Below are 24,374 nucleotides of genomic sequence, written 5' to 3'. Positions count from 1 at the left end.
TTAGCTACACCTCAGGCTCATCTTTTTCATTGTGTGCTATACATACTTAAAATATTCTGCAACCATCCTGGAAAAATAACAAAGGCATTTGGTATAGTAGAAAGGATTTTTAGACAAAGGAGAAAAGTGTGTACACCCTGGCAAAAATGAGACTAACAATGAGATATTTACCACCATATACTAACTTGTGCAAATAATCCTGGTTACACCTAATTCCCAAACACTATACAAACACCTGGAAAAACTTGATCTGGGAAAATTTTCCCTTGGCAAAACTTTGTTCACATGATTGTCACTACATTGACATTATTGCACAACCAGCATTAATTCCATAATTAAAGGTGACAAAAATGATTAAGAAAGCTAGGCCAGGCATGGTGGCTCACACCTGTAATCCCAGCACTTTGGGAGGCCAAGGCGGGTGGATCATGAGGTCAGGAGTTTGAGACCAGCCTGACCAACATAGTGAAGCCCCGTTTCTACTAAAAATACAAAAATTAGCCAGGCATAGTGGTGCACGCCTATAATCCCAGCTACTCAGGAGGCTGAGCAGGAGAATTACTTGAATCCGGGAAGTGGAGGTTACAGTGAGCAAGATTGTGCCACAGCACTCCAGCCTGGGTGACAGAGCAAGATTCTGTCTCAAAAAAAAAAAAGCTAAAAGTGAGACAGTTACTTTTACCTGGAGTTCAGATGTGTTGCTATTCTCAGCAATTATTGTTCGAACTGCATCCGAAGACTCTCTAATTATATTTTATCACAGCATATGTCTGAAAGATATCAAAACACCTGAAACAACAATGGTGCTTACCAAGGGAAGAGAAGATGCAAAAAATAAAAGATTGCTAACAGGAAATAGGATGTGACTCTGTTAAAAAGAATTCACAGAAAAATGCATTAACCCCTCTGAAACATAAATAATTTTGATATCTGTTTTATTGATATTTATTGATATATTCATTACAAATATAATTGTGAAAGAATCTCTGTTTGCCAGAGATATGGTATAGATCCTAAATAATGCTATATTATAAATTAGATGAACACAGTTCATCTTAGGCTCAGTTTATTCTCTCAGTGCATAATATATGAAATTTATATCTCTCATCCTCAAACGCTTAAAAAATTTGGGAAAAGGTCACATTTGCAGTGAAGAGTTCTGTCCCTTCTGCAAAACTTAGAAATTTAAACCAAACCTTAACTAACTTGGAAATCTATATATCAGAATAGTTGTACTTTAGAAGTCTCCCTTAATCCACAAGGAATTTGTTCTAAGATAACCCGACCCACTCAGTGGATACCTGAAAACACACAGAGTACCTAACTTTATATACATTGTTTTGTTTTGTTTGTTTTGTTTTGAGACAGACGCTTGCTCTTTGTCACCCAGACTGGAGTGCAGTGGTGCGATCTCAGCTCACTGCAAGCTCCGCCTCCCGGGTTCGCGCCATTTTCCTGCCTCAGCTGTCCCCTGCTCCGCCCAGTAGCTGGGACCGCAGGCGCCCACCACCACACGCGGCTTATTCTTTGTATTTTTAGTAGAGACCACCGTGTGAGCTGGGATAGTCTTGATCTCCTGACCTCGTGATGCACCCACCTTAGCCTCCCAAAGTGCTGGGATTACAGTCGTGAACCACTGCGGCCGGCCATGTTTTGTTCTTTTTATATACATAACTACCTATGATAAGATTTAATTCGTAAATTAGGCACAGTAGAGATTAACCTTAATAACTAATAATAAATAGAACAATTATAAAAGTAGGTCATCATCCTCTTGTGCTTTGGGGTCACTAAGTGAAATAAGGGTCCCTTGAACACAAGCACTGTCATGCGAGATTTTATTACAATACTCAGTGCACAGTTTAAAACTTATGAGTTGTTTATTTCTGGAATTTTTCACGTATTTTTGGACCATGGTTGACTGAGGGTAACTGAAACTGTACAAAGAGAAACCACAGATAAGACTACTGTACCTTATATGCCTCAAGCCACCTAATTATCTAAAACGAATTCCTTACTTTAACTCTTTCTTGGATTTTTGCCCAGAGTCCTGAATAGTTTCTTAAAGTTCAGACTGCACTAAAGTCATTAAGTTCAGCCTTCACATGCCTTAAGATAAGATTCAAGAATAAGCTGTACTGTCATTTATCCATCTCCACTATCAGATAGCTTGTCAGAGTTCAGATCACAGATCAAGATATGTGTTATGGCTTTGCTGTTAATAACTTGAGAAAATGTGTCTGCAGTTACACAAAATCACATTCAATGGCAACAAAAATACTAGATTAACGTATTTACAGACAATTGTTAACAAACCCAAATGTTAATGTTTATTATTAAACTTAACCTTTTCTTAAAGGAAGACACTTAGCTATTCAGCCACAGAAGAACAATACAATTAATATCCTATTAGAAAAATTAATATGTTTCTTGGACACAGGGAGGGGAACATTACAGGCCGGGACTTGTTGCGGGGCGGAGGGGCTAGGGGAAGGAATAGCATTAGGAGAAATACCTAATGTAGATAACAGGTTGATGGGTGCAGCAAACCACCACGACATGTGTATACCTATGTAACAAACCTGCACATTCTGCATATGTACCCCAGAACTTAAAGTATAAAAAAAAGAAAAATTAATACATTTTCAAGGTTATATTTGAAAGGTATTAAATTTATGTCTGTATCAACAATTAATATTTAGAACAGAAAATAAAAATATAAATGGAAGATTGAAACGTAAGTGTCAAAAAAGATCACTAACTTTCATATTTTTGCTAAAAGTGAACTTTGTGGCCAGGCGCGGTGGCTCACACCTATAATCTCAGCACTTTGGGATGCCAAGATCACTTGAAGGCAGGATTCGAGATCAGCCTGGCCAACGTGGTAAAACCCCATCTTTACTAAAACTACAAAAAATTAGCTGGAAGTGGTGGCCTGTTCCTGTAATCCCAGCTACTCGGGAGGCTGAGGTGGGAGAATCGCTTAAGCCTAGGAGATGGATGTTGCAGTGAGCCAAGATCGTGCCACTGTACTCCAGCCTGGGTGACAGAGTGAGACCCTGTCTCAAACAAACAAATAAATAAATGAGTTTTGAAAATAGGAACTAATTTAACTTAAATCACCTCTATGAAAACTTAAAATATTCACTAGAACTCTTTGGAAAAGGAATTGGCTGTGTTTTTATGTTGTGGTTTGAATAAGTCAACAGAATTGAAGTCTGTTATATAAATCTATAGGAACAAGATAAATTTTCACATTAATATATTATAAAATTAAGAAGATACTATTATTCACAAACTGGGTAAGTGTATTTAGACTCTTCCCTAGTAACTAATTTATAATAAAATAATTGAGCTGAGCTTTACAGTCACTTTGGTGTATAGCTTCCTTGTCTATAAAGTGAGGGTGTTGAACTACATGATCTCTACAATCTTTTTCTAATTTTAACATTCTCATATTATTCTGAGACTATCCCATGAAAATCTTTCCAGTCAAGTAAATTGCTGTAAAGACTCTGGATATAGGTTAATAAATTATATAAAGTTCATCCCTAGAATAGTAATTCAACAACAAATTCAGAATTCAGCTAAAGTTGTTGAAACAAATACTGTCTTCAGAGAAGTTACTTAATTTTTGTTCTTAAAACCAGTAAAATAAGAACAGGAATCAAGAAATAAATGCTGTAGACTGGGCACGGTGGCTCACGCCTGTAATCCTAGCACTTTGGGAGGCCGAGGCGGGCGGATCACAAGGTCAGGAGATCAAGACCATCCTGGCTAATACAGTGAAACCGTGTCTCTACTAAAAAAATACAAAAAAATTAGCCAGGTGTGGTGGTGGGCACCTGTAGTCCCAGTTACTTGGGAGGCTGAGGCAGGAGAATGGCGTGAACCCGGGAGGCAGAGCTGGCAGTGAGCTGAGCTGGTGCTACCGCACTCCAGGCTGGGCGAGAGTGGGAGACTCCATCTGAAAAAAAAAAAAAAAGAAATGCTATAAACAAATATTGTAATTATTATTTCTGAGATAATTGCAGTCAAGGAAAACAACTATACAATACAGAATATATCCAAATACTCTATCCTAAACACACTAAACAATAGTGTTGAAAACCTAATATGGTGAAATAAGATTAAATATAGGCAACATCACTGTCTTTAACCTTAACGGAATTCTCAATTTGTGAAAATCACTTACTGTTTGATTTATTTTCATGTTTAGTTATGCTATTCATATGAAGTAGAGAAAAAGCTTTATCTTGAAAATATTTATCATAACATTTGCAACAGAGAAAAATCCAGAAACAACTGGAATGTCCAGCCATTTTAAAAGATGTTTAGGCCAGGCGCGGTGGCTCAAGCCTGTAATCCCAGCACTCTGGGAGGCCGAGACGGGCGGATCACGAGGTCAGGAGATTGAGACCATCCTGGCTAATATGGTGAAACCCCGTCTCTACTAAAAAATACAAAAAAAAAAACTAGCCGGGCGCGGTGGCGGGCGCCTGTAGTCCCAGCTACTCGGGAGGCTGAGGCAGGAGAATGGCGTAAACCCGGGAGGCGGAGCTTGCAGTGAGCAGAGATCCGGCCACTGCACTCCAGCCTGGGCGGCAGAGCGAGACTCCGTCTCAAAAAAAAAAAAAAAATTAATTAAAAAAAAAATAAATAAAAGATGTTTATAGAGACAGAGACATGCTCTTAGAAAACTATGTTTAATGAAAAGGCAGGTTACTTATAAAAAATTTTATGAAGACAAGAAATAGAAATCAGTGTGTTGATGTTTATATTAGTATTTATTCTGTTGAGGTGCATTCTGTTTTTTCTTCTTTCCACTTGGGAAGTGGAAAATTAATTTTTATTAATTTTTTAAAATTAACTTTAAAAATGAATTATATTGATCAATTTATAATTAGTTGATTATAGATATTAATTTTTTTAATTACAGGAAAGCCGATAGATAGTAAGTTAGCTTTCTTGCTAAGTCTGAAGTGGTAGCTTCAGGACAATAGCAAACTGAAGCAGATTCTTTAAGGAATTTCCCATCTAAATCTAATGTTCATATCTTTCCTGCTTGGTTATACTGGTGCATATATCATGAGGTTCTGGTAAAGCTAATGTCATGAAAAAGAAAAAGTTTATCATAAGCTTTTTGTCTTGAAGAAATCAATTCAACTCATAAATTCACTGATATGTAAAAGACAGACTTGAAGTTACCCACCAAAATACATTGGCCAGTATTAAAAATAATCACATTTATTTTTTTCAAAATTTTGTTTTATGAGTTTTGCTAACACCAAAAACAATGACATACTTCCTCCACAGACTGAGAAAACTGTTACAGCAGAATATGAACTAGAATACTTACTCCTCGAAGGACATTGCTTTGATAAAGTGACAGAACAGCCTCCTCGGGGTCTGCAGTTCACACTAGGCACAAAAAATAAACCAGTTGTGGTTGATACAATAGTGATGGCCAATCATGTAAGTATTATTTAATTGATGATATTTAATTTGATGTTTTGGTGAAATTCTCTGTTTTCCTAAGAGTAAAATGAAATAATATTTATTCTGCTGTTGCTGAACAGTTTGCAGAAAACAAAATTAAATCTTTGAATAAGAAACAAAAATGGGGAAAATCATACTTTCGTAATATTCTTTTAACAGGTTATTGTAAAATCTCTTTACTTGGAATTGATTTATAGAATTTATTCATTCTACAGTTAGTAAATACTTTCTTGGATCATTCATGTATTCATGAACAATTAGATGGTTTTTAGTCGTATTACTCAATGATTATTTTTTTCTCATCTTAAAAGGGGTATTTTCAATTAAAAGCAAACCCAGGTGCTTGGATACTGAGGTTACACCAAGGAAAATCTGAAGATATTTATCAAATAATTGGGTGAGTTATGCGGACTGCTTTTAAATTTTTACACATAAATATGTTTTTAGTGTAATACAACCAAGATCATCAAAACAACAATTAAAATGTTAAGATTGGCCTGGCGCAGTGGCTCAAGTCTATAATCCGAACACTTTGGTAGGCCGAGGCAGGCAGATCACTGGAGGCCAGGAGTTGACCTGCCTGACCAACATGGCAAAACCCCGTCTCTACTAAAAATACAAAAATTTGCGAGGCATGGTGGCATACACCTGTAACTTCAGCTATTTGGGAGACTGAGGCCCAAGAATTGCTTGAACCTGGGAGGCGGAGGTTACAGTGAGCGGAGACCGCACCACTGCACTCCAGCCTGGGACAGAGAGCAAGACTCTGTCTCAACAAAAAAAAAAAAAAAAAAAAAAAAAAGACATTCCGGTGCTCATACCCATGCAGAAACATCAATTTGAACAACTATGCACTCCACACATGAAACTACCTTAATAAAAACTAAGGAACGAGGTGAGCTATTACAACAGTGCAGTGTAGCACAGAAATAAGAAAGACACATTGAAGAGTGTAGAAAGGATAATTTTACATTACATACATCACTCCTTTCTCAACCTGATTCAGCACAACTGGAGAGATACCCACTAGGGGGAAGGAGAGGGAAGTGAGCACCAGACTTTGTCTTGGACCCCAAAACCATGCTCACCCCAATAAAACCCAAAGCCAGGTAGGCCCCATAGCCCCAACTTAATGCTGGTACCAGAAGATTCAGCTGCCAGATCCTGTAGCCCCAAGCTCCAAATCTGCCTGGTAGGTTCAGTTTGCAAGCCTGCCCAGCCACGAGGCCTACCCCAGAAGCCCTAAGCTGTTGCCCAGCCCTAATGCCAGGCCAGCACCCACAAATTCAGGCTCTTAGACTTTTCCCTCTGCCAGCATAATTGATATATTGATCATTTAATGACAATATAGTATACGTTATATCTTATGTAACAACACCATTATCCCTGGGTCATATTCAATTTGGAATTGGTTTTTTGCACAAAAATTTTCCTGTTCATCAGTAGAAAGCAGGGATCATCACACTTTTTTGGTAAGGAGCCAAAGTAAGTAATGTTCATTTGAGAGCACGTATGGTCTTTGTCAAAATTGTTTTTTTAACAATCATTTTAAAGTGTAAAGATCATTTTTAGCTTAGGGCTATTAATAAAATAGACCATAAACCTGATTTGGTTTACTGGCCATAGTTTGCCAACTCTTGATAAAGTCTTTTTTATACCCTTAATAAATATCTCTAGATTTCATTGCTTTCAATAAATACTTACTGAGCATCTTTTATTATAGCACACATTGTGCTCAACAAAGATAATATAGGAGGGGTTACTGTATCTTTTTTTCACCACTCTTTCCCTTTTATGCTGTGCCTAGCTTATAGTGTCAGTTAATAAATGTGCTTAATGGCTTATGCACACAGAGCCAGGGATGCTTAGTTCTATGGTAGTGGTGGGTCGGAGGAAGTCAGTATTGACATTAGCGATGATAGAGATGATCTAGAGTACCTCAAGAGAGTTTTGAAGAATTAATAGGAAGTTACTAGTCATACCACAGATGGAACCTTCCAGGTGGTGGGTAGACATGCACATCTCTCATCTAAAACTCTTAGGGCCATATGTGTTTTAGAATTTAGAAGTTTTTAGTTTGGAAAGTTAATACAGTACACATGTCATATATTATGACATATATCCCAGCAGGATCTGAGAAAGCCCTTTATTAAGCATAATTTTTATTGCAGAATGTGTTAATATTCATACTAAAAGGGTTTATGTAAATGACCGAAAAAGAGAATGAAAAGACAATCCACAGACTGGGAGAAAATCTTTGCAAAGCATATGTCTGACAAAGAACTTATATACAGAATATATAAAGACTATCAGAACTCACTATGAGAACAAATAACCAGACAAAAAATGTGCAAAAGGCTTGAACAGACACTCTACCAAAGAATATATATGGATAAGTACAGAATATATTTAACATTGTTAGTTATTAAGAAAATCTACATTAAAACCACAAGATATGCCATTAAAATGACTAACTTTATAAAAAGAATGATGATATCAAGTGTTGGTGAGGCTTTGGAGTAACAGGAGCTGTTTTTCACTTCCATTGTGTATGTAGAATGGTACAGCCACTTTTGAACAATGACAGTTCCTAGAAACTTTAAATTTACACTTAGGCTAGGCATGGTAGTTCACACTTGTAATCCTAGCACTTTGGGAGGCCAAGGTGGGAAGACTGCTCGAGCCCAGGAGTTTGAGACCAATCTGGGCAACATAGCAAAACCTACCTCTACATAAAATAAAAAAAGTAGTCAGGCACAGTAGCACACGCTTGTAGTCCTAGTTACTTGGAAGGCTGAGATGGGAGGATCAGTTGAGCCCACGAGGTGACAACTGCAGTGAGCCATGATCATGCCACTGCACTCCAGACTGGGCAACAGAGTGAGACCCTGTCTCAAGAAGAAGGAGGAGGAGAAGGAAGGGGATGGAGAGAAAGGGGAGAGGAGGGGAGAAGAAGAATTTGCTTTCTGTGGTTTCTCTCGCCCATGGTTAACCATAGTCCGAAAATATTAAGTGGGAAATTCCAGAATAAACAAATCCTACATTTTAAATTATGCACTGCTGAGTAGTGTGATGAACTCTCACACCATCCTGCTCTGTTCCACCTGGAAAATCATTCCTTTGTCAGTTGTCTGCCCATGAGTCACTTAGTAGCATTCTCAGTTATGAGATCAACTGTCATGGGATCACAGTGCTTGTATTCAGGTAACCCTTGTTTTACTTAATGACCACAAAGGGCAAGAGTATTTTGGCTAATTTATAAATTAAACGTTATAGACATATGTGTATAGGAAAAACATACATTTAGGGTTTGCTACTATCCATGGTTTCATACATCCCCTGGGTGTCTTCGAATCTATTCCCTGTGAATAAATGGGGGTTACTGTACTACTGCATGTCTCCTTTTATAAGTTATAAAACACTAGATAATACAAACTATAGTGACAGAAATCACTTGGTGAGGTGGAATAAGCAGGCAAAAATAAGGGGGAGTATTGGAGACAGCAGTTGAACAATGCTGTTTGGAGAACCCCCAGCCAAATTGAGTTCCAGTACTGGAGTGGCTGGTGACCTTGCCCTAATGAGGAATGAAAGGCAGCTGGATGTGAATGTTTACTGTGTGCCTTTCATGGGACACTTCGTTTACCTGGTGGATGGTCTAATTCATAGTTGTCTGACCCCAGACCCAGGCTCCCTCACACAGGAAACTTGTTTGTACTGACAGATGCCTGTGTGGCTCTTGTCTGACCCATGTCCAGTTTATGCTTGCCTGACCATCATGGTGACACTCAGAACCCAACCTTGTGTTTTTCCCAGCATCTCCAAGAAAACCCGGTCCGGGATAGTCCCTGGCTCTTCCGATGGGTGGTGCAAACTTAATACACCACCACAATAAGAAATAAGTTCAAAGATTTATTACTTACAAATCTTGGGCAGGAAGGGCTCCATTTCTAGGTCACATGAGGCAAGAATGAAGAGGAGTCAGGCAGAGAGAAAGAGCATGCACACAACTAACAGTATATATAAGGGGATAGAGCATGGATCACTTTTGGTCTGTTTGAAGGGAAGGCAGGACAACAGAAGCCCAGTTTGCGAGGCAGGAAGGGTGCCTCTAAGTTCTTATCTTTGGCTACCAGCTAGACCCATTTGGGTATGATATTCTAATGCCTAGGCAGCAACCCATGCTACCTTGCTGTGTCATTCCCATTACAGATACACAGTTCCTACCCTCCCAAAACTCATTCCAGTAGAAAAGATAGTCAAGAAAATGAGTGACTATTATATGTTCTAAGTTTTATGAAAGACTGCTATGATAGTATAGAAAATGAGCAAAATAGACTGTAACATTTATATTGACCCTTATAAAAGCCATGGTTTCAAGATATAATTTTAAGAAGCATTCATGCTTTGTTTCAGCTTTTTAAATTTTGTGCAAACTACATTGCCAGGAACTCAGTATTTCTATATCTGCCACTACTGTTTCACCATTATGTTTTGCAAAGGGAGAAACCCTTTATTTGAATTGTAAGTCAAATCCCTTCTGTACCACCAACTATCTGTATGATCTTGTATAAGTTTCTTTGCTATTTGTAGTCTTTATTTCCTCGTTACAAAAGGGAATAATCCTACCTCCCTTGTGGGGTTTTGCTAAGGACTAAATGAGAAAATCATCATAGAATATTGAGTAAATGTCCATTTCCTCTCCACTTATTCCTTCTTTACAAATGCAGTTATACAATAGCACATGTATTATGTAAAACTAAAACTATACATGATTTAGTTTCTATTTTATCTTCTTTACTATTATTGTCTATCATACACAGTTCATAAAGATGTTTTAGAGAGAAAATAGTTCTTGATGTTATATTTGAAGTACCACTAACATATTAGTGAAAATTGTTTTTTCTCATTCACAGACAACTTTTGGCAGTAGAAATAACTAACAAATTTGTTTGTATTATAAACAATAAAACCATATACTTAGTCATAATTTAATTCTACATATGATTAATGTTACTAGCTATCCAAAATAGAAAAAAAATACATGTTACTGTATAATAAAAAGTCTAACAAGGTCAATATAAAATATGACAAAAACTGATGTTGTTTATCCTAAGGTTTATGTTTTAATTCTAATTGGTATTAACTTTATAATTAGGAAAAATATTCCTGAAACCTGCTAAAAATCTAAGCTAAAATAATATGAGTTTCTAAGTTCAGATTTTAAAGCTATGACTAAATTATTTGATATTTTTAAATTTGGCTTTCCACTTCTGAGGCATAATGCCCACAGTGTGTTCTTTCTGTGTCTGTCAATCTTTTTATAGTCTTTAACTGCAGATTATTTGTGTATACTCAGTATTGGCTGTTACTTACCTTGAATACAAAAAGTCTCAAAATTATTCTCCTTTATTTCTTTGTAGTTCTACCAAAATTAGACAAATGCTGCTCAGATTTTTCTAATTGTAGACAATACTTTATGCACCTTCAATGCCAAATTACTGTGCTAGACTTCTCACTTGAAATCTTTAGAAAGATCTTTTCTGCCAAAGTAATACTTGTAATTAATTTTAGTTTGGTACCTTTGAGACTGAACTGTTTCTCCTATGTTTTTTACAGGAGGAAGGAGAGAGATGTTAAACAAGGTTTTCCGTTCTTTCTCCGCAGGTACTTGAGTTGGTCCGCCGTAACTTTGCTGGCTCTGTAGTAGTTAAAACTCACTCTCTGTGTACTCTTAAAAGTTCTCTATTGCTGTACTTCACTCTCTAGTTTCCTGGTTCTGTTGGTGTGGTCTCCTCGTACCTCCTGGTTGCCATATTGGCAGGACACATGACTACCCAGTCGTAACAACAAACCAAATCGCTCTCCTTCTTGGCTGCATCTGATCTGTAGAAATACTTACACATCAGTTGCCCAACAAACTCTAGTTCAGACCAGTTGCAGAGGCAATAAGCACTCTCCTGACTTTTCAATTAAAGCAATTAATCAGTCCTCAAATATCCAATCCTGCTCCATGGTACACTTTTAACTTTCCCACACATGAGTCCTCTCTGCATCCCAGCTTCAGAATATGTATTGCAAAGTGTTTTCTCCTTAAAGTGTCTACCTTACTGAGTTTAGAATGAGAAGGCAATACTCCTCCCCTTCCATCCTCACAGGGTATAGTGGTGGAGACTCACAATCTGGCAACAGCTCTCTGTAAGGAAACTCTTCTGCCTTCATCTCACACAATCCCTTTTCTGAACATTTTTATATGCTTAATCTCTCTGAGGAGCAAACTGCATATTGTGAGGGTATTGAGAATGGATGACTATGCATACTCACTTCGGTGTCTGGTAGCTATCTCATTGGTATTTCAGTGGAAGCATTCTAGCATCCTTTTACCCTTACCCCCAATATTCTATTTAGTTCTTTGCTATCATATTACCATTAGTTAAATGTAAATTTTAATGAATTCACTATTGATCACAGTTTATATATGTCTATTAATTTTCACATTCATTTTATGTTTAGATGGTGTCTTAAGCCATTTTTTGCTGCTGTAATAGAATACCTGTGACTGGGCAATTTATAATGAACAGAAATTTATTGGTTCATAGTTCTGGAAGGTTGGAAAGATTGAGGGACAGCATCTGGCAGAAGCCTTCTTGCTGCATTGCCCTATGGCAGAAGGCAGAAGTACAAGAGAGAGCAAGAGAGGGCCAAACTTGGCCTTTTGTGATAGCACCACTTCCACCCAATGAAGGTGGAGCCTCATCACCTATAATTGCCTGTTAAGGATCCCACATCTTAATACTGTCGCAGTGGCAATACAGTTTCAACATGAGTTTTGGAGGGGAGGGACATTCAAATCGTAGCAGATGGCTGACTTCACATATTATCACAGAAGTATTTAACGCAAGCAATTGGATGCTTTTACATTGTGTTAGAAAGGATTGGTGGAGCAAGCTCTCCAGGAGGGCTGGATCCTAGGAATGCTTGAGAACAAAGCCAAGGAACTGACCAACCAGAAAGAGCTGCTACTTTCCCATCATCAGAAGTGAGAGAAAGTTAGAAGCTGCTGCCAGCAACACATCAACTGGCCTTTGGTACCCAGAAAACTAAGCAATTACACACTGGAACACTGATGTAGAAAACCTCAATGTCTCCATGACTATGCTTGACAAAAGAAGCTAGGCAAGCGTCAGCACATTGCCCCACTCACTTCTAAGTTCCAAATAATATGCAAATGTATCTATCTGTTTAGCGGAATCTAATTATCAACCAAAACCTTAGCTGCAAAAGAATTGAGTAACAACAACAAACAAAAATGGGTGTAGCTTTCTAACTCTTGCAGTGTAGAAGATGAGATGTTGCCTGCCATATCATAATATACAACACCTTTCCACAAATAAGTTTTTTCAGAGACATTAGTGGTGTACCCTCAAATGTTTAAAACTTTGAGGTGGTCCTCAAAGGTTTAAAAATTTCTTTTGCAGTTCCATATGAATTATAACTTTCCTAAGTATTGAATAACAGCATTATAATTTTATTCAGAATGCTTGAAACAAGGCTTCATCATTGTTTCTTACCAGTTAGTGTTTTGGATGAAAAATATGAGGCCAATCTGATTTACATTTCTTCTCTGAAAATATAAATGATTTTTTAGAATTTCAGGAGGCATATGTATGAGTGCTCCTTTTTATTAATCATGCTTTCTGACACATAGTGAATTCTTTCATTTTGAAGTAAATGGATTTTACTGAGATTCAGTATTCTCTTGAATCTCATTGAGAATATGAATTATTTGAATGCTTCCCTTTTTTCTGCATTAATGCCTTATCAATGAAGTCCATTTCCTCTGACTGCTTAGCTTGTTGCCTTCATTTACGCTGCTCATTTTCCTCATGTATCCAGAGGTTTCAGGTGCTTGGCATTGTAGGTAAAGGTCTGATAGTACAGTGGTGAAGGGCTAGACTATCTAGACTAATTTGGATCTAGGATAATAATTGTACTTTCCTCAAAGGATGGTTGTGTGGATTAAGCGAGTGAGCATCTATGAAGTGCTTAAAACAGTGCCTGAAATAAAATGAGAGCTCATCACCATTACTACCTCTGCTACCTGATGGAAATGGAAAAAGATCTGCTTTAGAATTTGTCTAGGTCTAGCTGTAGTGCTATGCTAGCTGGCTTTATACTCTGGGTCTCAGTGGACAGGGGATTAAATGTCTAAAGTTGCCACTGCCCTTGAGCAGTGTTTGTGACTATAAGCAGCTGAAAGTTTTTAGGAAATTTGACAATATTTCTACAATACAAGTGAGATCCTTTTTTTTTTTTCTTTTGCAGCAGGGTCTCTCTTGCCCAGACGGAAGTGCAATAGCACAATCACGGCTCAGTTCACTGGAGCCTCAATCTGCCAATCTCAAGCAATCGTCCTACTTCAGCCTCCTAACTAGCTGGCCACCACAGGCACTGGCCACCACACCCAGTGGCCACCACACAGCTAATTTTTAAAAAAAATTTGCAGAAACGAGGTCTCACTGTGTTGCCCAGGCTGGTCTCAAACTCCTGGACTCGAGCGATTCTCCCACCCCAGCCTCCCAAAGTGCTGGGATTACAGGCGTAAGCCATCACACCTAGCTTCTTTCTGTTTTCTAGTAGTGATTGTTGGACAGAGTTCTGCCTGCTACTTTGGTTTAACCACCTGAACTCAGGAATTGGGAGTAAGAGAAAGTCAAAGACATGTCAGTCATGATAGTGCTAGACTCCCCAGGTGTTCATTTTGGAAAAATATTAAAAGTATATATTATATATAACAACTCAAAAGTAGCTACTGATTTGACATCTGATTACTTCCCCTTCAACAAAATTCAACTTTATTGTAAATACGATAGAATTTTTTAGTCCATAGTGAGAATGGTTTGAAAAAATAATTTTGGAGCACAATTGCCGTATTTGTTTAAGCAATTTTGAAAAAGGGAGAAAAAACTGCCTTATATGTAATACAAAATGGAAACATTCAAGTGATGCAGATGGACATCATAGACACATTTTCAGTCTCATTAGTTTAACAATGTATTTCAAATTTTGGCATTTGAAAATGACTGGTGGATATTAAAAAGTTAGTGTAGAACTCCGTTGATATATAAACAACTTTGAAGTGTAAAAAATTGTAATTATCATTGCAATATATCAGGGATATGAAAGATTTTAGTTTTGTGATAGTCTTGGTATATAACAGCAAAGATAAGCCGTAATTTGAACGTTCAGAGTGATTGGGTAGTGTTGAATTTAATGAGTTACTTTTGTACAATTTTAATGTATACTAAGTTAAAATTTATTGGATAATTTTGAAAACTACAGCATATTATAGTATATCTTAATTGACTGTAGAAACAGAAGAACATGATATATGCACTAGTGATTTTGAACTTATGTTTATTGCAAAATGAGTTTATTCTGTTATTTCTGCCATCATAATTGTATGTCTGTTCTTAAATTAATTATGGACACATTTTTCTACTTTTAGGCATGAAGGAACTGACTCTCAAGCAGACCTAGAAGATATCATTGTTGTATTAAACAGCTTCAAAAGCAAGATACTGGAAGTAAAAGTATGTGGGGCAGAGGTTTTTATAGGCTTTATTCTTAATATTAAGAATTATCTTCTTTGTTTTTTAATTAATTGATTTATTTTACAACTAACTTTACAATTTTACAACCTAAAATGTTATATTTGAACTCCAGCAGTAAAAAAAAGAAGAGGATTTAGTTCACAAAGGAAAACAGAACTTGAAGATAGAAGAGAAGGATTTTTTTTTACATTATGATAACTGTGAATATATCTACTAAATCTATCTGTAGCCAAATAATGTTACAAATTGGACTCTAGAGATGAGATCAGGAACATGCACTGAAAAATTAGTTCTAAAAAGAGAAGGTGATGTTTTTTAAAGAGGGAGAGAAAGGGAGTTTTTAATGATAGCAGATTTTTTTTGGACCAACCCTCCTGCTTAAAACTAGTGAAAATATTAGATACAAGTTTTTAAAAATCTTAAAAACAATGAGGAACTGATAATCAGATAATAAGGATAATAAGGAAACACAAAACCAAAATTAAAGGGAAAATAAGAGTCTAGTGAAATAAGCAAGCACAGAAACTTCTCTTGACCCAAGGAAGCTACTGTTGTCCTGGGAACATTTTTCTGTCCTGTCACACTTTAAACTACCATTTTTATTTATTTTGATGGGTTAGGGAACAAAAATTAAAACCTAGAAACTCAAATAAAATAATCTATTAGAAGACCTTCTCTACAATAAACTAGCTCTATTTTCAGGCTAAGGATGAAACATAAAAAATTATTCCTCATATTCTTTTCACCCAAATTTGTGTCAGCTAAGTAGACCAGGGAATCCTGAACCTTGAATTGGTACTAAAATCTTTCCAGATTGATAGGATATAGAGATATCTAGAAGAGACATCCATAAATCTCTGGAATAAGATTACAATAGCCTAAGCTGCAAATCAAATTTTTCTGGTATAAAGGCCAACTCATAGTCAAAGTTAACCAACCAACAAAACCAGCAGAAACAGAAAACCGATACACAAAGACTCAAGATATTAGAATTATTAGAATAACCTCTGAAACAGCTGTACTTTTTTTAAAGAAATTAAAGATGAGTTTGAAAATAATTGCAGGGAACATGAAACTATAAAACATGTATATCAGATTTTTTTAAAGTAGAACTTTGGAAACTGAGTAATACAATACCAAAATTAATAATTCAGTAGATAGCTTTAACATGCCTTAAGAGAAAATTAGCAAGTTGGGAGATAGGCCAGAAAAAGTATGCCGAATGCAACAGAGACAGGAAAAAAAGAAAATATAGCAGAGAGCATTCACACACACACACACACACACACGCGCACACACACGCTAGTGTGAAAGTCTAAGATTACCAGTAGTGGATTTAAAACTGGCTCTGCCACTCACTAGCTATATGACCTTGGACGGATTACTTAATCTCTTTCTGTCTCATTTCCTCATCTGTAAAATAGGGTTGACAATAGAATATACCTTACAGAACTGTTATGAAGATAAGATAAAGCACTTTATGAGTATTTGTTGGATAAATAAAATTAACCTAAATGGAATTTCAAAGATAATTAAAGAATGGAGTACAAGTAACATTTGAAGCAATAATGACTAAGAATTTTTATGAATTGATGAAAGATACCAATTACAAATATTCTACAACCTACCCATACCTAGGTCTTTTAGTAGTTTGTTTTTGTTTTTGTTTTGAGACAGAGTCTCGCTCTGTTGCTCACCCTGGAGTGCAGTGGCCCAATATTGGCTTACTGCAGCCTCCATCTCCCAAGGTCAAGTGATCCTCCTGCCTCAGCCTCCTGAGTAACTGGGACCACAGGCATGTGCTACCACGCCTGGCTAATTTTTGTGTTTGCGTGTATTTTTTGTATTTTTAGTAGAGGTGGGGTTTCACTATGTTGGCCAGGCTGGTCTTAAACTCTTGACCTCGAGTGATCCACCCACCTCGGCCTCCCAGAGTGCTGGGATTACAGGCATGAGCTACCACGCCCGACCACCTTCAGTTTGTTTTCTAATAACACAGTTTTATCGCCTAACCATCTGTTTCTCAGAATTACAGTAAAAAGATAGAAAAACAGGAGAAAAGATAAGCAACATAGAGGATCAGCCCATGAAATCCAATAGCCTACTAAGAGGAATTCCAGAAACAACAGAGAAGATGGAGGAGGGAAAGTGTCCTAAAGCTGAGAGAGAAAAATGTTCATGTCAAAAGAGTCCACAAATTATGAAGTAGGATGAATGAAAATGGCCCATATAAGATTATAATAGCTACTAAGAAGGAAAAGTGCGTAACTGCAACAGAATGACACTTAACACTAGTATCAAAATTTCATTTTCAAAATACTTAGCTGTTAAAAGACAGCAAAAGCTTTCAGTGTTTTGAGGAAAATTATTTCGAACCCAAGATTGTGTATCTAGCCAAATTCTTAATCAAATGTGAAGGTAAAAAGTTAGTTTCTGAAGTATGAAGATTTAGAAAAATTATTTTTCATACCCCTTCTTGGAGACATTTGGCAGTACAATGAAGATGAAAATCAAGATCAAGAAAGAAGATCAGTAGTTCAAGAAATGGTGAAACTAATCTGTAAACCAATGTAAAGAAAATCTAGAAAGAAACAGTTAATTGTTGAACTTTAAGAAAAATGTCTTCAGGTAGACAAGAATTCCAGACAATTAGATAACATGACTAATAAACTGGAAAAGATTATGTCTGTGATAAAGAAGACATATTTGTATATCTCCCCACAAGAAAAAATAAGGACCATGAAATTCCAGGAAAAAATAGTTCTCTGCTGGTGGAATGTAAGAAAGGAAAATTAATCTGAACCAGCAAGAGTCTCCTGGGAGTGGCACGGTGACCATAGGAGGAAACTATAACTATGCTGTACTATACTAAAACTATAACTACACAGAGGAAATAGAGTTTTAGTAGATTTTCCGACTCTTCAATGGTTAATTTTTACACTGTCATAATGAACACTTTTTACTGATTTTCAAGTTTTAGAATCACCATAGCAAAATGCAACAGACACAATTATGTTTACTGAACTAAATGTAAATGTTATCAGTATTTACAAATGCTAAAGTCAAGGTTTAACTAATATAAGTTGGGAGGTAGAAGGAAATCATAGAAATAGTAGTGTCCTTATAAACAGATTATACCCGAGAAACTGTTGGGATTGTGGGAATAAAAAAAGAGATTTAGATACTATTTAAAGTGACAAAAAATACTCAGTAGAAGAACTGAAGATAAACATATTACTACCAAAATTTCCAGACAAATAGGGAAAGGGAAGGATGACAATAAGTGAGCTATTCATCTGTCATCACAAAGAGTAAATAATGTCTAAACTCTAAATTCAGAAATACTAGTAGATAATGCCTAAAGCTGATAAATTAGTAAACACAAGTGCAAGCACATTATTTAGCAATATGGAAGTAACCACCAAAGAAACTGAACAAAGAGGTTGAATTGATAGTTGAAGACCAGATTGTTTACAACGTTGTGCTAAGATATTGCCTGTCTTTGGTTACTGCAGCTGTCAATCTTAGATTTCTATGGGTAATCTCGCCCAGTATGTTTCACTTTCTAACCATACAGCACGATATTAAAGCAGCCAAATTCTAATCTTTTTTGCCTTGCTATCTAGGTGAAAAAAGAAACAGGCAAAATTAAGGAAGATATCCTTACCAATGAAGATGAAAAAACAAAAGGAATGTGGGATTCCATTAAAAGGTAATTACTAATGAATATTTTAACACATAGCTAGATTGATCCAGAAGTCTAGTATGTGGAAGTTCCACAGGCAGTGAAAATTTAAGTAAAGCAAAGGTCCTCTAATCTAGGAGGGATAAGATAAATACATAAATGTTACTACTATGTACAAGATAGGAAACTAGAGCTGTAAGACAGATGAAAATAAAATACTGGACAAACCAATGGAGAAAAATTATACATCCACTTACAAGGAACCTCAGGAAATACTCCTTGACGAAGTGTGTGGCAAAGATCTGTTTTAAAGGACAAGACAGGATTTCAAAAGTTAAAGATTGAGTGAAGGCGGTTACATGAAGGCAAAAAGATTGGATATGTTCCTCAAAGAAAAGAAAGTAGCCTAGCTAGCTGCAACTTGAAAATAATAGGGACTGTTTATATTAGATTGATACCTATACTGTTTTATTGTTAGTTTAAAAAGGAACACAGGCCAGGTGTTGTGACTCACACCTATAATCCTAACACTTTGAGAGGTGATGACAGGAGGATTGCTTGAGCCCAGGAGTTCAAGGCTAGCCTGGGCAACATAGTGAGACCCTGTATCTACAAAAAGTTTAAAAATTATCTAGTCACAGTGGCATGTATCTGTAGTTCCAGTTACTCAGAAGGCTGAGGTGGGAGGATTGCTTGAGTCTGGGAGGTCAAAGCTGCAGTAAGTCAAGATTGCAACACTGCACTCCAGCCTGGGTGACAGAGTGAGACCCTGTCTCGAAAAACAAACCTACATAAGGAATATATTGACTCAGATATCTAAAGAATCCAGGAGTATACCTGGCATTGGCCATTGGGTGATGTGGTATGGATACAGTCTTTCTCCATCTCTTAGGTCTACTCTTTCTGTGTGTCCTCCATTTTAAGATAGACTTTTAAAATTAAAAGTTTACTATTTCCAGTGGAAGGAAAATCCCTCTTTCCAAACAGTTCCAGTAAAAGTTCCAAGGCTGATTCATGGGTCCAGCTATAGCTATGTGTCCCAAACTGAACTGATTTCTGTGACTCTGATAACCAAGCGTGAGTCATACGCCTACTTCAAGAACTGGTGGGAAGGCCTGTCCCGCCTAAACCTCATAGGATGAGATGGGAGGAGGAATGATTCCCACCGAAATACCAGGTTGTTACTAGAAGGGGAACAGGTGTTAGGTGAGCAAAAACAAAAGCTGTCTCCTGTAGATGCATGTTGTAAAGAACTTTGAATGTCCATTTTAGAGATTTGAACCCTATGTGAGCTATGATGGCAAACCATTAATCATTTTGATCAAAGATAAGAAATAGAAATGTTAGCCAAAATAGGTTCATCAACTTAAACATATTTGGTTATACTAGTCAAAAACACTTCCATCATTTTGGATTTTGCCCAGTTTAAGCCTCTTTTTCTATAGTTGACTCCTTGTTTGGTAAGAAAAATCATGTTACTGTCACAGTGTGTGCTTTGAACAAGTTACTGATAAAGGATCGAGGCCACTCATTGAGATGATTTAGAGGGTAGGTATGTTTGACGGGATAATGGAATAGAATCTGAACAATTTTAAGAGTATCCATCTAAGAGCTTCCATTAAAATTAGAAGGTAGAGATAAGAATGATTGAAGATAACTGTTTAATTATGGTATAGCCACTTGCTATATAAAAAGGATACCAAAAACAAAATATAGCCGCTTGCTATATAAAAGGGATACGAAAAACAAAATGCTTTGTTAGAAACAGAGATGGTAAGTTTTTGGGACGTTAACTGCTCCAGATACATAGTATCGTGTGTCTTATGATGCTTTGACTTTTTTCATCTTAATTTTAGTTCTAACTTAGAATGATTATTTTTTCTTGCCACTGAATCAACTTCTTTTCTTATTTGGGAGATTACAAGATTTGAAAAATGCTTCTGTCTATAACAATCTTATATTTTGCAAAATACCTTTAATGATGACTGTAAGTTTACCAAATTTTATTCGTTCTAAATATCTGTTTATATAAAAATACTTTAAAATGTTTAGGAAGAAAAAGATGAATTTGTACTTTATGAATACTGTAAATAAAAGATTCAGTCATTTTTGTATATGAAATGGGCCTATACAAAAATGAAATGGAGGTGGTCTAACTCCAAAAATGTAATGAAAATGACAACTGGGCCCAGATGACGCTACCATGATATAAACCAGGGAGTAGACATGGCTCCCTAGTGCTTTCTTTGTCATGGAAATCATCCACAGTACCAAGAGGGTATTCCATACCCTGCGTGGAGGAGAAAATCTGCTTGGTCAGAGGAGCTCCAAATTGTAGATGGTGGTTTAAAAATATTTTAGCGTTGGTGAGCCCCATCAGCAGCACTCAAGACACCTACCCTGTTACCACGTACATTCTTGCTGTGCTATAGTTCCACACTTCCGCATTCTGTTCCTTCCCTCATTATTGGCCTGTTTAAAGTTTCAGTACACTAGATATGGCCATGTCAAGCTGTAATTCATTCTTTGTTCTGAAAACAACCTTTGACAACTCACAGATACTAAAAAATAACAGCCCATTCACCTAGAGACAATATAATTATATTCCATATTGCAAATTAAAAAAAAACTCATAAAGCTTCAAATGATATTGTCAAATATTTTAATATTAGTTTGTAAATATTATAGTGTTTATAGCTTAACTATTTTGAAATACATTTCTATATTTAGTGCTTATATTTAGTATTTAGGCATACAATGTTTCCATATGTATGTTTAAGAAATGTCAATTACTTTTTTATTCCAAGTTTCACAATAAGGTTGCATAAAGAAGAAGAAAAGGAAAAAGATGTCCTAAACATTTTTTCAGTTGCTTCTGGTCATTTATATGAACGTTTTTTAAGGTAGGTATATTTTTTAACTTTATATTTTGAAGAAGAAATATTTACATGGTTCAAATTTCAAAAAAAGTAAAGGAATATACACTGGGGGAAAAAAAAATTCCCGCCTCTGTTTCCTTGATACGCAGTTCCTTTTCTCACAGGAAACCCATAGTATTATTTTTACATCCTGCTAAAGAGATACACACACACGCGTAAATATATATATGTGTGTATATTTATTTATTTATTTATTTCAGTTTTTTAAGTCCTTTTACCCAAATAGTAACAAAGAACATACTACTTTACACCTTGCTTTTTTTTTTTACTTAAAATTATGAAGTAAGTATATTTAAATATGAAATTTCATGAGTTTTGGCTTGATTTGAAATATTGGTTTTCTTCAAGGCTAGCAAATAGACATTTTGGATAGGTAAGAATATATATATATACACACACACTATATATATTTACTTTATATATACAGTACTTACTATATACAGTATTTACTATATATACATATATATATAATTTACTATAGTAAATTATCAGTTTCCAGTGAAGAAAACCTTGTTTTACAAAAAGGAAGGGAATGAGGGGAGAAATGCATATTGCAAAGTACAAAAGGCTATTTTTAAACAGTTAATATAGGAAGGTCACAGAGAATAACTCAAAAATATTTGAATTGTAGCACTGATACATTAAAATGGAACTTTAGATTCATTTGTATCCTTTCCATTTAGAGGTTTAGGTTAGCAAACCACATGACCCATCCAGTGAATTCGTCAATATAGATAGGTCATTCAGCTCCTCAGGGTTTGCAGACTTATTATTAATCACACAGTCATAGACAACTGGGCCCAAATGAAGCTACCATGATGTATATGTATTCATCCTTACACATTACACACTTGATAAACCATATTTTAGTTTGTTTCTTCACATTTCATTGTGAAAACCTTCTAATTCATACCTTCAATTATTTAAAAGCCTTTAAAAAGACCTATGTAACAAACCTGTATGTTCTGCACATGTATCCCAGAACTTAAAGTGAAATTTTAAAAATTAAAATTAAATTTTAAAAAACACTTCAAGGTTAAAAAAAAATGAACTCCTGTTACTGTTAACGTATATTGGGTTTAATATTCTTTTATACAGAATTATGATGCTTTCTGTTTTGCGTAACACCAAAACACCAGTGAAATTCTGGTTGCTAAAAAATTATCTCTCACCGACATTTAAAGTAAGTACATAGCTTTTTTTGTAGAATGGTTAATGTTTGAATAGTAAATTATTTGTATCATTGTAAGTTTATATGATATTTCTCTTTTCAGAATGAGCTTTTTGAAATCTATATTTTAAAGACTTTTTAATAAATTTTAAAATAATATTTAGTATTTTCATGTAGCTTAAGAAAAATTCTGTGCACTTTTTATTTAGAGATGTTCAAAGGAGAGGACAGTAGAAGACTATATTTTTAAGTAAAATCAAAATCAGAATAACTAGTAGTTTTTCATGATAATAATTAAATATAATTTGGCAATGAAAATATATACAGATTTTCAATTAAGAGAAATGGATTCTGTCATTTTTGCAAAGATAGGCAGAAACAGTAGTAGTATCAAGAAAATACAAAGAGTATGCCTATACCATAGAAAATAGTTTTACAGTACTGAAAACAAAAAATCTCTTTCATCTGTGTAGTGCATTGATTGCTGGGCAGCAGGATCTGAGGCATTTTATATTTAGAAGATTTCAGGTGATCAACATCTATTACCCTTTACTCAGAGGCCCCATACACTTGCTACAAAGTATACTCTGTTTCTTCCTATTCTCCCTACAGCATAATCAAATTCCATGAAATTTAGTGTCTCCACAGCAATTTGGTGTCTCATTCACCAGCATTTCAAATGAGTTTTTTTTTTTTTCTAGACCAAAAGCAGTGGGAAAACAGAAGTAAAACTAGCCAAGCATGCTTTTATTCCTTAATATTTCTAGGCATGATGCCAAGTGTTTAACTCACGTTATTCAATTGTTTTTCATAACAATCCCACGTGATAAGAAAACCAAGAGTCAAAAATTACGTAACTAGCTTTCACAGTTGAGAGGTACCTGAGACCACTTTTAGATTCAATAACTTACTAGAAGGATTCATAAAACTGCAGAAAACAGCTATGCTCACAGTTTTTATAGCAAAAGGACACAAATAAAATCAGCAAAAGGAAGAGATGCTTAGGGTAAGGTCCGGGGAGACCAGACACAAAGTTAACAATTGTCCTCTCCCAGTAGAATCCACTCCCAGTGGATAGCACTTATTTCTTCCAGCAACAGTGTGTGAGGGTACTCATGGAGTGTTGCCACGCAGGGAAGCTCATTCAAACTTTGGGGTCCAGAGTTTTCATTAAGGATCAGCTGTGTGGACTTGGCTAACAGCCTGCATAGCTAACCTTAGCCTCTAACCCCTTCAGAGGTTGAACTGATGCCTTGTGGCCCAAGACCCTCACTACAGATAACATCATTAGCATACAATATCTAGTGTGGTCCAAGGTCTGCAGGTAAACATAGACATTCTTATTAGTCAGGAAATTCCAAGAGTAGAGGGTATTTCCTGGGAGATAAGGTGAAGGGCCATACTTTTCTTTGAGCAAGAATCATCCTTTATAGGATAGGCCTGAGATGAAACAGCTAATTAGAAAC

General features: G+C 36.0%; 1 protein-coding gene across 5 annotated transcripts in view; it reads left to right on the top strand.

Moving 5' to 3' along the window:
* UGGT2 (UDP-glucose glycoprotein glucosyltransferase 2) overlaps nt 1-24,374 on the top strand; it is a 248,017-nt gene that overhangs the window by 159,748 nt on the left and 63,895 nt on the right. For 3 of the 5 annotated variants that reach the window (XR_007720872.1, XR_007720873.1, XM_050766710.1), the window contains exons 28-35: nt 5,317-5,475; nt 5,811-5,896; nt 9,916-10,023; nt 11,119-11,166; nt 15,008-15,092; nt 18,740-18,825; nt 21,606-21,701; nt 22,836-22,920. Coding sequence is in view for 3 of the 5 variants with exons in the window: in XM_050766710.1 (XP_050622667.1) it covers nt 5,317-5,475; nt 5,811-5,896; nt 9,916-10,023; nt 11,119-11,166; nt 15,008-15,092; nt 18,740-18,825; nt 21,606-21,701; nt 22,836-22,920 (753 nt within the window). In the remaining 2 variants the exon portion in view is untranslated. The remainder of the gene's footprint in view (nt 1-5,316; nt 5,476-5,810; nt 5,897-9,915; nt 10,024-11,118; nt 11,167-15,007; nt 15,093-18,739; nt 18,826-21,605; nt 21,702-22,835; nt 22,921-24,374) is intronic. The other 2 variants (XM_050766711.1, XM_050766712.1) reach the window with 2 other exon arrangements.

The sequence above is a fragment of the Macaca thibetana genome, chromosome 17, assembly GCF_024542745.1.
Source record: "Macaca thibetana thibetana isolate TM-01 chromosome 17, ASM2454274v1, whole genome shotgun sequence".
In the NCBI taxonomy this organism is placed as follows: Eukaryota; Metazoa; Chordata; class Mammalia; order Primates; family Cercopithecidae; genus Macaca; species Macaca thibetana.
Note: the sequence above shows the minus strand (reverse complement) of the source record. Positions and strands in the feature narration are given on the sequence as shown.